At 42.0% G+C, this 18,486-nt stretch overlaps 1 protein-coding gene across 1 annotated transcript in view; it reads left to right on the forward strand.

Moving 5' to 3' along the window:
* Positions 1 to 18,486, forward strand: part of LOC126418867 (probable serine/threonine-protein kinase nek3) — a 373,287-nt gene that overhangs the window by 257,859 nt on the left and 96,942 nt on the right. The window contains exon 3 of the mRNA XM_050085864.1: positions 10,394 to 10,611. Within this exon, the coding sequence (XP_049941821.1) occupies positions 10,394 to 10,611 (218 nt within the window). The remainder of the gene's footprint in view (positions 1 to 10,393; positions 10,612 to 18,486) is intronic.

Here is an 18,486-nt window from a genome sequence, read left to right on the forward strand (position 1 = left end):
AGAAAGATACTGTTAAGGAAATTTCCAGATAATATGAAGAAAAATAATTAGCGTAAGTAGAAAATAAAATGTGTTCATATACATTTATATGCGCGGTGGAATTTGAAGTGTATCGTGTTGATTAGTAGACTGCTGTATCGTGTTCTACAATTCGTCGAACTCGATCTGTTACAGCACAATAGGAAAACGAGCAGCAGTCATTACACCGCCACCAACTTGTATCTAACAACTCTCTCCATTCACAAAACAGGACAACAGTCTATAATCAGAAAGTGGGAGACGTTTACAAAAATAATAACTCCGAGTTTCCACCGAAAGAATCGGGAACTATAGTTTTGTATTAGACCTCACCAGGTCCGCCTCGTTCGTTAAACATGCCCAACTGGCTAACGGCTATGCAACTTGTTCCGATAGATTACTTGTACGTCCACAAAACTGGAAGAGCCGCCATGGAAACAAACGACTGAGGCGCCTCTATTTCCGCGCTCGGAACCGCACTTGCCAACTCTTACGAAGCTTTACGCCTGAGCAGAACAACTTTGTTGATCAATGACTACCGACCTCCAAAATACACTCTGCAACCTTGTCTCCGCCCACGAGGGTTCAAAACTTGCCTGCTGCACGACACGACGGCTGGCGAACGATTCCTCAGTTTGGTGAACTCCATACCGCTCCTTGAAATTATTTAACATTCAGCTCTTTCTGCCAGCAGAAAGCAAGCGTTTCCAGTGGTCATTTCTTGCTAAAGCTAATATCGACATTTGCTGTAAGACGCTGCTTTCTGCTAGGATACTTCACATCTACATCTACGTGATTACTCTGCTACTCACATAAAAGTGCCTGGCAGAGGGTTCAATGTACCACCTTCAAGCTGTCTCTCTACCGTTCCACTCTCGAACAGCGCGCGGGATAAACGAGCACTTAAATTTTTCTGTGCGAGCCCTGATTTCTCTTATTTTATCGTGATGATCATTTCTCCCTATGTAGATGGGTACCAACAGAATGTTTTCGCAATCTGAGGAGAAAACTGGTAACTGAAATTTTCTGAGAAGATCCCGTCGCAACGAAAAACGCCTTTGTTTTAATGATTGCCACACAAATTCACGGTTCATGTCTATGTCACTATCTCCCCTATTTCATGACAATACAAAACGAGTTGCCCTTCTTTGTACTTTTTCGATGTCATCCGTCAGTCCCACCTGATGCGGATCCCACACCGCGCAGCAATACTCCAGAATAGGACTGACAAGCGTGGGGTAAGTAGTATATTGAGTAGACCTGTTGCACCTTCTAAGTGTTCTGCCAATGAATCGCAGTCTTTGGTTTGCTCTATGTACAATATTATCTATGGGTTCGTTTCAATTTAGGTTATTTGTAATTCTAATCCCTAAGTATTTAGTTGAATTTACAGCCTTCAGATTTGTGTGACTTATCGCGTAATCGAAATTTCTTTTAGTACTCATGTGAATAACATCATACTTTTATCTATTGAGGGTCAATTGCCACTTCTTGCACCATACAGATATCTAAATCATTTTGCAATTCGTTTTGGTCATCTGATGACTTTACAAGACGGTAAATGACAACATCATCTGCAAACAATCTAAGACGACTACTGAGATTGTCTCCTGTGTCGTTAATATAGATCAGGAACATCAGAGGACCTATAACACTACCTTCGGGAACGCCGGGTATTACTTCCGTTTCACTCGATGAATTTCCGTCTATTACTACGCACTGTGACCTTTCTGACAGGAAATCACGAATCCAATCGCACAACTGAGGCGATATTACTTAGGCACGCAGTTTGGCTAGAAGACGCTTGTAAGGAACGGTGTCGACAGCCTTCTGGAAATCTAAAAATATGGAATCAATTTGACATCCTCTGTCTATAGCAGTCATTACTTCACGAGTAGAAAGAGCTAGTTGTGTTTCGCAAGAAAGATATTTTCTGAATCCGTGCTAACTATATATCAATAAATCGTTTTCTTCGAGGTACTTCATAATGTTCGAATACAGTATATGTTCTAAAACCCTACCGCAAATTGACGTTATTGATATAGGCCTGTAATTCAACGGATTACTCCTACTTCCCTTTTTGTGTATTGGTGTGACTTGAGAAATTTTCCAGTTTTCAGGTATGGATCTTTCTGTGACCGGGCGGTTGTATATAATTGCTAAATATGGAGCTATTGTGTCAGCATACTCTGAGAGGAACGTGACTGGTGTACAATCTGGACTGGAGGCCTTGGCTTTATTAAGTGATTTAAGCTGCTTTGCGACCCCAGGGATATCTACTTCTATATTTTTCATCTCGGCAGTTGTTCTTGATTGGAATTCAGGAATATTTACTTCGTCTTCTTTGGTGAAGGAGTTTCGGAAAACCCCAGAGTGATGCCCTTGGCAGCAAACTGTGTGGCGGAAGCCAACGCAGCCTGGAGCTGTGAGCGAAGGGTCGCCAACTCAGCTCGCATCTGTACACAGCAATCACAGTTCCTATCCATTACTGCTGTCGCTCCTGTTTGAAGCTCGTAAAAATATGTAACAAACGAACGGTGTACTCGCCTTATTAGCAGTAGGACCACGAGGTGCTCTGTCTCTGACGGTCTATCCAAAACTGAGCTATACTAATTAAAACAAACACAAGTTTTTCTGATACTAAAATGTAGACTTTCACGGCCGGAAATATCATGTCCATTATAATTATCCGGGCTGTTATGCCGTGGCCGGTTGATGAATTTTGCCTCAATTCCCAACGTTTCGTCTCCGACTGCGGGAGACATCTACAAGGGGGTCTTGAAGATGTCTCCCGCAGTCGGAGACGAAACGTTGGGAATTGAGACAAAATTCATCAACCGACCACGGCATAACAGCCCGGATAATTATAATGGACACAAGTTTTTCTACAACGTGCCATCATGGCAGATCACTAGACTATAAGCCAGGAATGTAGGTTGCGGCTTTAATCCATTTATGAGGATTAGTGAAAGACTGTCCCGTCACCTAGAGACTGGGAAACACTCCTTTCGTTAAAGGGCTTGGCCCTTACCAAGCGATACAAGCGGCCGCCTGGAGCTTCAGGGCAGCCCAAGTGGAAAATTTGTATTTTTTCCATATATCTTTGTCACATGACTTCCTTAATAAAACATTGGTCTTTCGAATCAAAAAAAAAAAATTGTGTGTTCCTTTTGTGTTGCATGCATTTGTTGCTGTGTAACATAAAACATACGCAGCTAAACAGCGTATTATGTTTAAAGCATCAACGTCCTACTTTATCTGATGGAAAGTTACTAAACTAAAAAAAAAAAAATATTTTAATTTCTTCCACTCAGTTTAATAGTAGATTTTAATGAAACCGGAAGAGTACAGTAGTTCTACTTCTTTCTGCTTTCACTAAACTTTGAAGGTCTCATAAGTAACCTTAAATGAAAATCAATTGTTTCTTCTTTGATTATGTAGAACTGGAATAAGATTAATAAATTTCTGTAACAGAGGATTATCCATGTATTATCATATTAGAAGAAAAAAAAGATTTCGAGACATTACATTTAGATTTCTTCGAAGAGCCCAAGGATAGGTAACTGGAGAGGGGGAGGAGCATCATTATTTGTCAGCAGTGTGGAAAAACGTTCTTGAACCCACTCTACCTCCTCTCCGCCTCCTCAATTACTGGGCGTGGCGTACCCAATAGCCACAGGCAGTGTACACAAGCACGGGATGGGCAAGCTAATAAAAGTGGATCGGAAAATACGAGTTTTCTTGCACCTTAAGGTAGGCAACCAACAGTACATCATCCGCTCCCAGATGTGGACGATTAAGTTAGGTTGCCTATTTTAAGGTTCATGAATTTCTCGTATTTTCCGATCCAGTTTCAGTTTGTCCACCCTGTGTATATTTATGTGTGTACATTTTATAATGCCATAAAGTATAATAACAATAACAATATTAATTTGTTTTTCAAGGTATTGCCTTCCAGTTAGTGTCCATTCTGACATCTCAGTAACGGAGGCGATTTTTTTTTTCCAGTTACGACAATATGAACGTAAGGACAAAATAACACCCAGTCCCCGGGCGCAGAAAATCTCCGACCTGTGTGAGATCTGAGCCCGGGCCCCATCGATTAACAATCTTGAAAGACATCATGTTTACGCGAGTGTCAGTTAAACTTTGTAATTTCAGCCTTAGACCATTATCAAGTGCAGATGTTATGGCTTTAAGCCATGTCTGCTTTATAAAATCTGACACATTTGTATGCCGTTGTCATTTGCTGTTATATACATCCGTAACGCTGCTAAGTAGTGCGACCACACATGTCCACATATCGTAAAACAGCACAGTCTGTACATACATGTGTTCGTTCCACCATCACCAGTAACTTTTGCACTAATCCACAGCAGCGAACTACTGTTTACAGGCTGCTGTGGATTAGTGCAAAAGTTACTGGTGATGGTGGAACGAACATATGTATGTACAGACTGTGCCGTTTTACGATATATGGACATGTGTGCTCGCACTTCTTAGCAGCGTTACGAATATATATAACAGCAAATGACAAATGATAAGCGCGTGACTGCGCGTGAGATCGCTCTCTAAGTTTTCATCTATTTTTAGTTTTCAGATATATATTTTAACTGTTTTTGTGATAATATTTACTATATAAGTGACTTATTAGTGGTTTCTTCATTCACCTCTGCATTTCGTGTGTTGTGGCCTGATATTTGTGAGTGTTTCGTATCGAGCAACTTAACCTCTTACCCGTGTTTACATTCCGCGCTGACCAGTTGCAGCTGTAGCGGCGCATCGAAAGCTAAGTACTAATTAATTGTTTGTGTATAGTATTTTATTTAGGAACTTTAGTGGTCTTCAACCGGTGTTCTTGGTGTTTTCCGGTGAAATAACTTCAGAAGACATTTTTGCGAACTGCTTTCAGTTTCGTTACTGTCATTAGACGTTTGATTTTCTTTCTGTGTTAGTATTTTGTTATATTCTCATTTGTTGTTGATTAATACTTTCAATAATAGTAGTTACTTCCCTTGTAGAGCAAGTTTGTGATAATTGTAGTCAGTTTTTAACATCCTCTTATTGTAGTAGCGGAACTTAGATAAAGTTGTTTTCTTGTTTCAATAATTGTAAAATTTTACCATGAGTGAGAAGTGTGGGCTTTGCCGTAGGTTCGTGAGTAGTGGATTGCGGTGTGAGACTTGTTCGAAGTATTTTCACTGGGGGGAATGCAGTGGGGAAGCCAGTGGGCATTCTGGTGAGATCCTCTCCTGGAACTGCAGGTTATGTAGCAAGAGTAAGTTGATAGAGGAGCAGGAGCGTAAGATCTGTGCCCTTCAGGTGCAGTTGAAAAACGCACAGGAGGAGCTAGATAGGATGAGGAGGGAGAAGGGGGTTGGGGAATGGGAGCTGGCTGTTGGCAAGAGATCTGCTAGGAGAAGGAGATTTTCAGATAGTTTTACTATTGGTGTTTGTAATAGATATGACCAACTGTCAGAGTCTAGTGGAGAGGAATCTCTAGTAGCTGTAGATGTAGGAAGTATGCAGCAGACCTCAGCAGTTACGGTGGCTAGGACAGTTGCAAAGTCTAAGAGAAAGAAGAAGGTTCTGCTGTTAGGTAGTTCTCATGGTAGAGGTGTAGGCCAGCAGTTGCAGGAAGTTTTGGGGAGTGAGTACCAGGTCACCAGCATTGTGAAGCCTAATGCAGGATTGGCTCAGGTGACTTTTAACATAGGGGGGTTATGTAGGGATTTTACTAAAGAGGATCAGGTAGTGATTGTGGGTGGGGCTGGTAATAGTATTGATAGGGATGGGAAGTATGACATAGATGGTGACCTGGAAAAGATAGCCACTCAGACTGGCAACACGAATGTGCATTTCGTGGAACTGTTTCAGCGTCACGATCGGCCTCATCTTAATATAGCCGTCAGGCGTAATAACATGAGACTTGGGGGTGCGCTGATGACAGAAGGCATGAGTCACATTTCAGTGGTGTCGGTGGAGTCTATCAGTAGGACGGGTTTCACTAGACATGGCCTGCACCTCAACAGGTATGGGAAGGGGAGGTTGGCAAAACTTATAGGTGACAGCATAGGTGGGGGTGGTGGGATCACTCATGGGAAAATTCCGGTAGTTGTGGGTGTTAGAGCTGTACCTTTTTTAGATTGAAGTCAGCTGATAGGTATTCCTGCTTAAGGGAAGTCTCTCTAACAAAGAAACCACTTTCTACAAAGCTTGGGTATCCGATTAATGAGGGAATTAGTATATTTCATCAAAATATACAAGGTATTCGAGATAAAGTTAGTGAACTGCTTATAGATGTTGACTCTGAAATTATTGGTATATCTGAACACTTCTTAAATAAGGAGATAATTCAGAGGCTTCCTTTACCAGGATACAGGTTGGCTGGCAGCTTTTCTAGGAGCTCTTTGCGGTGTGGGGGAGTAGCCATGTATGTGAAAAACGGTATCCCATTTGAGTCAATTGATGTTTCAAAGTACTGCACTGAAAAGGTGTTTGAATGTTGTGCAGGTGTGGTTAAATTTAGTGGAGCTAAACTTCTTACTGTTGTTATTTATAGATCCCCAGACTCCGATTTCACAACATTTTTGCTAAAGCTAGAGGAGGTTCTTGGTTCACTTTATAGGAAATACAAAAAGTTAGTTATATGTGGTGACTTCAATATTAATTGTATAAGTGATTGTTCAAGGAAAAGGATGCTGGTAGACCTCCTTAATTCATATAATCTTATGCAAACCGTATTCTTTCCAACGAGAGTGCAAGGGAACAGTAGAACAACCATAGACAATATTTTTGTTCATTCGTCATTATTAGAAGGGCATTCTGTTAGCAAAAAGGTGAATGGCCTTTCAGATCATGATGCACAAATTTTAAGTCTAAAAGATTTTTGTGCTTCAACACATGTTAAATATAGTTACCAACTTTTTAGGAAAGCTGATCCAGTTGCTGTACAGACTTTTGTAAACCTTATCAAGGAACAAGATTGGCAAGATGTTTATAGTGCTGATACAGTAGACGATAAATATAATGCTTTCCTCAAGACTTTTCTCGTGCTCTTTGAAAGTTGCTTTCCGTTAGAACGTTTAAAACAGGGTACTAGCACAAACAGGCAGCCTGGGTGGCTGACTAAAGGGATAAGAATATCTTGTAGAACAAAGTGGCAATTATATCAAAACGTTAGAAACAGTCAAAATCTAAATGCAGCAGCCCATTACAAACAGTATTGTAAGGTGCTTAAAAAAGTTATTAGGAAGGCAAAAAGTATGTGGTATGCAGATAGAATAGCTAAGTCTCAGGATAAAATTAAAACCATATGGTCAGTCGTAAAGGAAGTGGCTGGTCTGCAGAGACAGGCCGAGGATATAGAATCAGTGCGTAGTGAGAATGTCCGTATTACTGATAAGTCGCATATATGTACAGTACTTAATAATCACTTTCTGAATATAGCAGGTGAACTAAATGGAAACCTAGTCCCAACAGGGAATCATATAGCGCTCTTAGAAAAAAGTGTTCCGAGACTGTTACCTGAAATGCTCCTCCATGATACTGACAAGAGGGAGATTGAGTTAATAATTAAATCACTAAAGACCAAGAACTCTCATGGATATGACGGGGTATCTAGCAGAATACTGAAGTATTGTTCCACGTATATTAGCTCAGTACTTAGCCATATCTGTAACTTTTCCTTTAGCAGTGGTCGGTTTCCTGACCGATTAAAGTACTCGGTAGTGAAGCCACTTTATAAAAAGGGAGACAGGGATAATGTTGACAATTATAGACCTATTTCTATGCCATCGGTGTTTGCTAAAGTTATCGAGAGGCTTGTATATACAAGGTTACTGCAGCATTTAAATTCACATAATTTGCTGTCAAATGTACAGTTTGGTTTTAGAAATGGCTTAACAACTGAAAATGCTATATTCTCTTTTCTCTGTGAGGTTTTGGACGGATTAAATAAAAGGTTGAGAACGTTAGGTGTTTTCTTTGATTTAACGAAGGCTTTTGACTGTGTTGACCACAAAATATTACTGCAGAAGTTGGAACATTATGGAGTAAGGGGAGTAGCTTACAATTGGTTCGCCTCCTACTTTAAGAACAGAAAGCAGAAGGTAATCCTCCGCAATATTGAGAGTGGTAATGATGTTCAGTCCCAATGGGGCACTGTTAAATGGGGCGTTCCCCAAGGGTCGGTGCTGGGGCCACTGCTGTTCCTTATTTATGTAAATGATATGCCTTCTAGTATTACAGGTGATTCAAAAATATTTCTGTTTGCTGATGACACCACCTTGGTAGTGAAGGATCTTGTGTGTAATATTGAAACATTATCAAATAATGTAGTTCATGAAGTAAGTTCGTGGCTTGTGGAAAATAATTTGATGCTAAATCACAGTAAGACTCAGTTTTTACAGTTTCTAACCCACAATTCAACAAGAACTGACATTTTAATCAGACAGAATGGGCATGTTATAAGCGAGACGGAACAGTTCAAGTTCCTAGGCGTACGGATAGATAGTAAGCTGTTGTGGAAAGCCCATGTTCAGGATCTTGTTCAGAAACTAAATGCCGCTTTATTTACCATTAGAACAGTATCTGAAATAAGTGACATTTCAACACGAAAAGTAGTATACTTCGCATATTTTCATACGCTTATGTCATATGGTATTATTTTTTGGGGTAATTCTTCTGATTCAAAAAGGGTATTTTTGGCTCAAAAACGGGCTGTTCGAGCTATGTATGGTGTAAGTTCGAAAACCTCTTGTCGACCCCTATTCAATAGTCTGGGAATTTTGACATTGCCCTCACAGTATGTATTTTCTTTAATGTCGTTTGTTGTTAGCAATATTAGCTTATTCCCAAGAGTTAGCAGCTTTCACTCAGTTAATACTAGGCAGAAATCAAATCTGCATGTGGAATGCACTTCCTTGACTCTTGTGCAGAAAGGAGTGCAGTATTCTGCTGCATCCATTTTCAATAAGCTACCACAAGAACTCAAAAATCTTAGCAGTAGCCCAAACACTTTTAAGTCTAAACTGAAGAGTTTCCTCATGGCTCACTCCTTCTATTCTGTCGAGGAGCTCCTGGAAGAGATAAAAAATTAAGCAAATTCCAGTGTTACATTCTTGATTTTCTTTATTTAAACTAACGACTTGTTTCATTTTATGTGTTTCTACAATCGTGTTATAATTTCATGTATTGACTCGTTCCATGACCATGGAGACTTCTCCTAAATGTGGTCCCACGGAACAATAAATAAATAAATAAAATAAAAAAAGATATAAAAGTGTCAGCTTGTGTAAAGCAGACATGGCTTAAAGCCAAAACATCTGCACTTGATAATGGCCTAAGGCCGAAATTGCAATGTTGTTGTTGTGGTCTTCAGTCCTGAGACTGGTTTGATGCAGCTCTCGATGCTACTTTATCTTGTGCAAGCTTCTTCATCTCCCAGTACCTACTGCGACCTAAATCCTTCTGAATCTCCTTAGTGTATTCATCTCTTGGTCTCCCTCTACGATTTTTACCCTCCACGCTGCCCTCCAATGCTAAATTTGTGATCCCTTGGTGCCTCAGAACATGTCCTACCAACCGGTCCCTTCTTCTTGTCAAGTTGTGCCACAAACTCCTCTTCTCCCCAATTCGATTCAATACCTCCTCATTAGTTATGTGATCTACCCATCTAATCTTCAGAATTCTTCTGTAGCACCACATTTCGAAAGCTTCTATGCTCTTCTTGTCCAAACTATTTATCGTCCAGAAATTGCAATAGTGGAAGTAAGAAGTTTAACTATCACTGGCGTAAACATGATGTCTTTCAAGAAATTTCACATGACCGTGAATACCAGTTATGAAAAGCTAATTGACTAACAATCTGCCACGCTAACCGCGAAGCTACTGAGGTGGACAACAATAGTAGTAAAAATGATAATTATATTAATAATGATGATGGTGATGATCATGACGAAACACCGATGGCTGTTTACTGTTCTAAAAAATGAGGCACCCACACCACAGTACCATCTTGGCTGTTCCGTTCCATCCATTTTTTCCTCACCCTGTTCGACCGGCGGCCTCCCTGCCCCGAGCCGGCCAGCGTGGCCGAGCGGTTCTAGGCGCTTCAGTCTGGAACCGCGCGACCACTACGGTCGCAGGTTCGAATCCTGCCTCGGGCATGGATGTGTGTGATGTCCTTAGGTTAGTTAGGTTTAAGTAGTTCTAAGTTATAGGGGACTGATGACCTCAGATGTTAAGTCCCACAGTGCTCAGAGCCTGCCCCGAAAGGTGCAGAGCTGTGCTTCTGTACGGATGGTTCGGGTGCATAATATGGCCTGGTGTGGTAACGAGATAACTGTGGCTCTTCCTGCCCTGCGTGTTACAGGCGACGTGGACAGCTGCGGGCTGTCTCCGCTGGTGCAGGGGCAGTTCACGCCGCTGCCCGAGGCGCTGTGCTGGGTCATCCTGGAGCTGCAGGCGGCCGGCCAGCCCGCCGTGCCCGAGCGCATCCGCTCGGCGCTATGCCACGCCTTCCCCGACATGACGCCGCCCACGCAGGAGAACGTCTACGACGCGCTCGCCGCGCTCACCGCCGACCGCAAGGTGACGCTCACCACTAACTAGCCTAGCCTGCGTGCTTACCGCCCACTGACTCACCTGCTAACGAATACTAGCGTCATGGAACACCAGCAAATTGCTACAGCACGGTTCCGTGATGATGGCATCCATAGTTTCTCAACTATTTTTTTAAGTAAGGAGGGGGAGAGGGGAGCAAACCAGGTCATTGATTTCGGCTAATATGAATTAATAGTCTATTTCCGCTTGTTCACTCAAGTTTAGCTTCCATTTTGTGCACAGTATTTGGACGACAAACCCAATCGCCTTCTTCAGGTGCTGCGAGCTATGCTGTCTACTCACTGCGTGGACTGCAGCCAATCTGATTGGCGTCTGTTGTATTAATCACGTGCAGTTGGCATCAGATATAACAGCGTGTCCCAGGGGAACGATCAATATTCAAGGATATGACGGGAACGGTCAATCAAAACAAACAAACTTCTCAGTATATTGTCATTGTTTACAACGTACCACACTATTGTGGAGGAAGTCGATGCAAATAACTTTATATAAGACTTTTGCGGTCTACCAAGCCGGGAAACTATCTCAAATTGGCCTATAAGAGCTATCTAAGCTACAGCGCATGCGCATCGCTCGAGATTTTCAATATTCTCTCGCTGTCTTCGCGAGAACTATTAATCCTAGAAAAAAAAATGAATAGGAACTTTTTTGTAAAAAATTATATGTAACTTAGAAACGTACAAAAGTGACATAAAGATCCTGAGACATCACTAATGCAAATTAGACGCACATCTTTCAGCGAAGCTGTTAAGCACACGTGTACAACGATAGTGTGGTAAAAGTGTGTTTTACGAAGTCAGTATTATGTTGTCCTGCAAAGAGAAACAATTCATTAACATTAAAAGTAGTAAATAAGTGCCCAGTTTAATAGACCCTACTTGGTGGAAAGAATTTTATTCTCATAATGTTGAAAAAGACATATAGCAGGGACTTTGCCCTGAGGTCATTCACGACACTAGTTCAGTTTTACTGTAAATCAGAATATGAAAAATCATAATTAACCCCCTTATTATTATTACTACTACTATTATTATTATTATTACTATGTTACAAACACTGAGTATTGCAACGTAATGGAAAAAAAGAAAAATATAATTTCTCTCGAAAAGCAGCAATTTATTTTGTTTCCTTTTAGAAAAATTTTTGCATTCAATTTTCGAACTTTATTTTCCTTCCACAGTTCCACAAATTTATTACATTAATTTTTCCATCCCTGTCTTGATGAGCTTACCCGTATGATTAATTTTGTCAGTCCCGTCTTCATGATCATATCCGTAATTTTGCCATCCATGTTTAGATGAATACACAGACAAGATTTTTTTATCAGCGCTGGCTTTTTATAATAAATACATAACTAGGATTAAAGTAAATTTCCCTTACTTCACATCAGTGGTCAGAAATTTTTAGCCATAGACTACCGGTTTCGGTCTATAATGACCATCTTCAGATCTGTTGTATAAAAACATGTCCTAATATTCTGGAGCATGTTTTTATTACAGATCTGAAGATGGCCATTATAGACCGAAACCAGAACTCTGCTGACAAAAAATTTTTGACCGTAGACATGAAGTAAAGGGAATTTATTCTATGTTCGGGACACTGTTCAATTCGCTATCATGTCGCAGCTTGTGAAAATAGGAATAAAGCTATGAATAAGCCTAGGACTTTTTATCTATTCATGAATTGTGGCCCAAAGCTCTAGGCTGATGCATAACTTTATTCTTAGGTATGTTTAGTCATGTTAGTCTAATTGCTGAATCGCGTAATCCCATATGTAATAATTTGTCAAAATATGTCATTGAAGTAATTTTACATTAAACAAAGGTTCAATACATTAAGAAGTTGAGATATTAATCTTTGCCTAATCATCATGTTTATCTTTCCTTTATCATTTCTGGAATCAGCAATGTACTTGAGAATGGACTTACAACGCGGAACTTGTGAAGTAACCATAATAAAATTTGTTAAACAAGGCAAAAAACAGTGTTAGATTCAGTTAATAAAACTTTAAGAATTTTCACATAAAAAATCAGGAGGCATTGCTTTTCAGCACGCTCTCGTACGTCTCTTTCTGAAAATAAAGAAGAATTGCAGCACCGCTGTGTCATCAAGTTACAGCTTTTTGCCATTACTCAGCGATTATTTTTAATTTGACGACGCGGCGTTATAGAAGGTTAAGTGGGAAGTTAGAGAGAGAGCGGATGTTTCCCTTCTATTGGCGCATATTGTGAAATTCTCTGAAGGTTTTGTTTTCTTCATTTAAGAAAGAAAAAATAGTAAGAAGTATTGATCGAAGGGAAGCATAACGCGAAAGCGTAAGATTTTGTAGCTCCTCCGTATACTGTCTTTCTGAAGTAGGGTTATTAGTATTGTTTATTTTATTAAGAGCTATTCATTCGAAGGTGTCAACCCATGATTTCGTTAAGGCACGTGACATATTTGGATTGGAGACAACACGGTGTCAAAATCCTGAGAAAGCTAGCCCACATGCACTAGTAACAAGGACTCCACAATAAATGCCCCAAAGAAATCTTTTGGCATTGGTGGGGCCTGAGGATGGTGGTACTGTGCCGCCGAAACTAGTTATGTGAGACAGCAAAGACATTCTCAAGATACAGCTCTGGTGGTACTTTTTCTCATATACACCGAAGAGCCAAAGAAACTGATACACCCGCCTGATATAGTGTATGGTCCTCGCGAGCGCCAAGAAGGACTGGACTAATATGTACAGCAGTGATGAAGGCAATTGACGCCATGAATTCTGCAGGGTTGTCCATAAATCCGTAAGACTACGAGAGGTGGAGATCTCTTCTGAACAGCACGTTGCAAGGCATCCCACATATGCTCAATAATGCGCATGTTTGGTGGCCAGTAGAAATGTTTAGACTCAGAAGAGTGCTCCTGGAGCCACTCTGTAGCAATACTGGACGTGTGGGGAATTGCCCAAGACCGTGGAAATGAGCGATGGACATGAATGGATGCATGTGTGTCAGAGTCGTACTTAGATGGATCAGGGGTCCGATATCACTCCAACTGCACACGCTCCACACCATCACAGAGCCTCCACCAGCTTTAACTGCTGATTCGTGAGGTTGTCTCCATACCCGTACACGTCCATCCGCTGGATACAATTTGAAACGAGACTCGTGCGACCACGCAACATGTTTCCCATCATCAACAGTCCAATGTCGGTGCTGTCGGGTCCAGGCGAGGCGTAAGGCTTTTTCTCATGCAGTCAGCCAAGGGTACACGAGTGGGCCTTCGACTCCGGAAGCTCAAATCGATGATTGTTTGCAAGCTGACTCTTGTTGATGCACCAGCATTGAAATCTGCAGCAATTTGCGGAAGGGTTGCACTTCTGTCACAATGAGCGATTCTCTTCTGTCATTGTTGGTTCCGTTCTTGCAGGATCTTTTTCCACCTGCAGCGATGTCGGAGGTTTGATGTTTTACCGGATTCCTGATACTCACGGTACACTCGTGAAATCTCAACTTCATCGACACCTCGGAAATGCTGTGTCTCATCGATCGTGCGCCGACTAACACCATGCTCAAACTAACTTGAATCTTGATAACCTGCTATTGCAGCAACAGTAACCGATCTAACAACTGCTCCAGACACCTGTTGTATAGACGTTGCCGACCGCAGCGCCGTATTCTGACTGTTTACATATCTCTCTATACGAATAGGCATGCCTACACCAGTTTCTTTATCGCTTCAATGTATATCGTCAGCTGAAGTCCCTCGTCCATGCAATAGGATCGATAACCACAAATTGGCATTAATTTGTTTCAGTCATTTCCCGTCTTCCCTATCAAGACACGCCAAAAGTTTCCCACTCTAAGACATTATCATGGGTCGTGATGAAATCATACTGTGTAACTGCGTCTTCATCCCCGTCGAATTTTATTTAAGTGTCTTTACTTCAGCTCGTGTAGAGTACTCTGCCTTGTATAGAAGTGCTACCAGACCAGCCTGTGTTCCGCTGTAGCCAGAGCAGCGTGTTTTCGCCGCGCCAGCTGGTGCTTCCCACCAAGCCGCTGCCTCCATACGGAGCCCCCAGTGCGACTGTGCTCCTATGAAATTCATTCGTTACAACGAGCTCCGTGAAATTAGTGGCCAGCGGCAGCGCCCCGTTCTGCGAGCTGACCACTGCGACACCTACGACAGCCGTAACAAGGCCAGCGCTCGCTTGGCAACTGTCGACGGGTAAATTGTTGCTGTGAACGACAACTACCGTTATTGAATGGAACAAGTGTGTTTCCAATCAAGACCGCAGCAGACACCGGCGACATCTGCACTGCTAGCTAGTTAGTTAAATCATCTAAACAATTTTTAATGCAAATGATGTGGAACGAGTAAGTTTGCATAACAGGTATAAGTGATTATTTATAACATTAATGAACAAATTTTTGTTCTACATGCAGTTACACTCTAAACTAACGTCTTTTTTCTTACACAAACTACACTACTGGCCATTAAAATTGCTACACCAAGAAAAAATATTAATTGGACACATATTAATTGGACAAATATTCATTGGACAAATATACTAGAACTGACATGTGATTACATTTTCACGCAATTTGGGTGCGTAGATCCTGAGAAATCAGTACCCAGAACAACCACTACTGGCTGTAATAACGGCCTTGATACGCATGGGCATTGAGTCAAACAGAGCTTGGATGGGGTGTGCAGGTACAGCTGCCCATGCAGCTTCAACACGATACCACAGTCCATCTAGAGTAATGACTGACGTATTGTGACGAGCCAGTTGCTCGGTCACCATTGACCAGACGTTTTTAATTGGTGAGAGATCTGGAGAATGTGCTGGCCAGGGCAGCAGTCGAACATTTTCTGTATCCAGAAAGGCCCGTACGGGACCTGCAACATTCGGTCGTGTATTATCCTGCTGAAATGTAGGATTCCGCAGGGATCGAATGAAGGGTAGAGCCACGGGTCGTAACACATCTGAAATGTAACGTCCACTGTTCAAAGTGCCGTCAATGCGAACAAGAGGTGACCGAGACGTGTAACCAATGGCACCCCATACCATCACGCCGGGTGATACGCCAGTATGGCGATGAGGAATACACGCTACCAATATGCATTCACCGCGATGTCGCCAAACACGGATGCGACCATCGTGATGCTGTAAACAGAATCTGGATTCATCCGAAAAAATGACGTTTTGCCATTCGTGCACCCAGGTTCGTCGTTGAGTACACCATCGCAGGCTCCTGTCTGTGATGCAGCGTCAAGGGTAACCGCAGCCATGGTCTCCGAGCTGAGAGTCCATGCTGCTGCAAATGTCGTCGAACTATTCGTGCAGATGGTTGTTGTCTTGCAAACTTCCTCATCTGTTGACTGAGGGATCGAGACGTGGCTGCACGATCCGTTACAGCCATGCGGATGAGATACCTGTGATCTCGACTTCTAGTGATACGAGGCAGTTGGGATCCAGCACGGCGTTCCGTATTACCCTCCTGAACCCACCGATTCCATATTCTGCTAACAGTCATTGGTTCTCGACCAACGCGAGCAGCAATGCCGCGATATGATAAACCGCAATCGCGATAGACTACAATCCGACCTTTAACAAAGTCGGAAACGTGATGGCACGCATTTCTCCTCCTTACACGAGGCATAGCAATGTTTCACCAGGCAACGCCGGTCAACTGCTGTTGGTGTATGAGAAATCGTTTGGAAACTTCCCTCATACCAACCTTCCGTGAATGCTCTGAAAAGCTAATCATTTGCATATCACAGCATCTTCTTCCTGTCGGTTAAATTTCGAGTCTGTAGAACATCTTCGTGGTGTAGCAATTATAATGGCCAGTAGTGTGCTAGTTATCAAATAAAAAAATCGTCTATCGAATAGAAGGGGTTGTCCAGAAGAAATGATTTCAGGTTAGAGTTAAAACTTCCAGACGCTTTATGTCGTGTAGATATTTTCAGTCCATTACTCACACAAAGATAAGCGGCAGTAACAAATCAAGTGAAACGTAACGAGCCACTGGACACCATAGGTCTCTTATAGAAAATACTCAGTAAATATCCCATGTGGAAGGACGATTAAGCTTTAACGTCCCATAGACACCGTGGCATTAGAGACAGAACACGCGATCGGAATGTTTCAAGAGTTGGAAGGAAATCGGCCGTGCCCTTTTAAAGGAACCATCCAGACATTTGCCTGGAGCGATATTAGGAAATCACGGAAAACATAAATCTGGATGGCCGGACGCAGATTTGAACAATCGTCCTCCCGAATGCGAATCCAGTGCGCATACCACTGCGTCCCTTCGCTCCAGAAAATATCCCTGGACGACCGCAAAAAGTTTGTCGGTGGAATTTGCATCTGTCAGACCGCCGAGCGTACCACTGTAAGTGGATTCATCGATTGTAAAATTTGGGATGTACAATCCACTGTCATTTCATACCACGCATTACTTGTTGTTTTTAGCTTCAATCGGAAGACAGATTTGATGCAACTCTTCACGTACCTGTTCATTCCCCTCCTTCTGCTTGAACCCCGATGCTTAGCCTCCATCAACAATTTTTATTCTTCACACTTCCCTAAACTACCAAATTCACGATTTCTTCATGCCTAAAAATGTGTCCTACCAGTTGATCACATCTTGTAGTCATGTTTTTCCCTATATTTCGTTTTCTCATTTCGAGTCATTGCTTCCTCATTTAGTAAACCGATCTACCCATCAGATGTTTAGCATTCTTCTCTATCACTTTATTTCGAAACCCTTCTCGTTTTCTCTGGGTTGTTTATCGTCCACGTCCACGTTTTGCGTTACCTTCAGAAAAGATTTCCTAGCACTTAACTCTATATTCTATTTTAATAAACTCCTCTTTTTCAGAAACGCTTTTCTTGCTATTACCAGTTTGCCTTTTACATCTTCTCTACTTCGGTCATCGTTAGTTACTTGCTGCCCATATAACAAAACTCAACTACTTCTGTCAGTGTCTCGTTTCCTCCTCTAATTCCCTCAGCATCACCTGATTTAATTCGACAACATTCCGTTGCCCTTGTTTTATATTTGTTCGTGTTTATATTGTGATCTCTTTTCATGACGCTACCCACTCCGTTCCTGGGAAAGCCTCTAGCAGAATTACTATGACATCGGGCAACCTCAAAAAAAATTTTTTTCACTGTAGTTTAATTCCAGTCCCTAAGTTCTCTGCTTTCTTTCGCGGTTTGCTTAATGTGCACATGGAGTAACACTGAGGACAGGATTATACAGATTTTTTTTTTACAAAAAGTGGATGTTCGACTGGCTCACAATCATTTTTAGTCAATTTGTTGCGCGTCTTTCGCTCTTTATTAGAAATTTGATTTCATTTCTAGCAGCCCCCTGATCGCGACACAGACAAGCAAAGAGCGCTGGTGTGGCGAAGCGGCAACCGTGTGGAAATGCCTAGCCGGCTAGCTGGCTAGCGCCGCCTGGAGAATGTACGCGGCGCACGCCGTTCCCCGCGGAATTTGCCCTTGCTGTCCTATCTGGCTCATATCTAGAGAGCACGCCGGGCTCGCCAGATGAACTGCTCAGACGCGCGGCTTTTATCAAGCTGCGACCACAAGTGGTGGAGCCTGAGGATGGCGGTAATGTGCCGCCAAAGCTACTCGTCTGAGACAGTAAAGACATCCTCAAGCTGTGATGGTACTTTTTCTCATATAATAATGTCACATTAGGTTCATAGCAAGGGTCGCGACTGCAATACGTCCCAGAATGAAAACGTCGTCTACAAAACCTACGTTTATTGACATGCCCACTAAACAAATTTTACATTACGAAGGTAATCACGTCCGTGGAGTAAAAACGTGACGTA

Source organism: Schistocerca serialis, chromosome 9 (genome assembly GCF_023864345.2).
Source record: "Schistocerca serialis cubense isolate TAMUIC-IGC-003099 chromosome 9, iqSchSeri2.2, whole genome shotgun sequence".
NCBI classification, from domain to species: Eukaryota; Metazoa; Arthropoda; class Insecta; order Orthoptera; family Acrididae; genus Schistocerca; species Schistocerca serialis.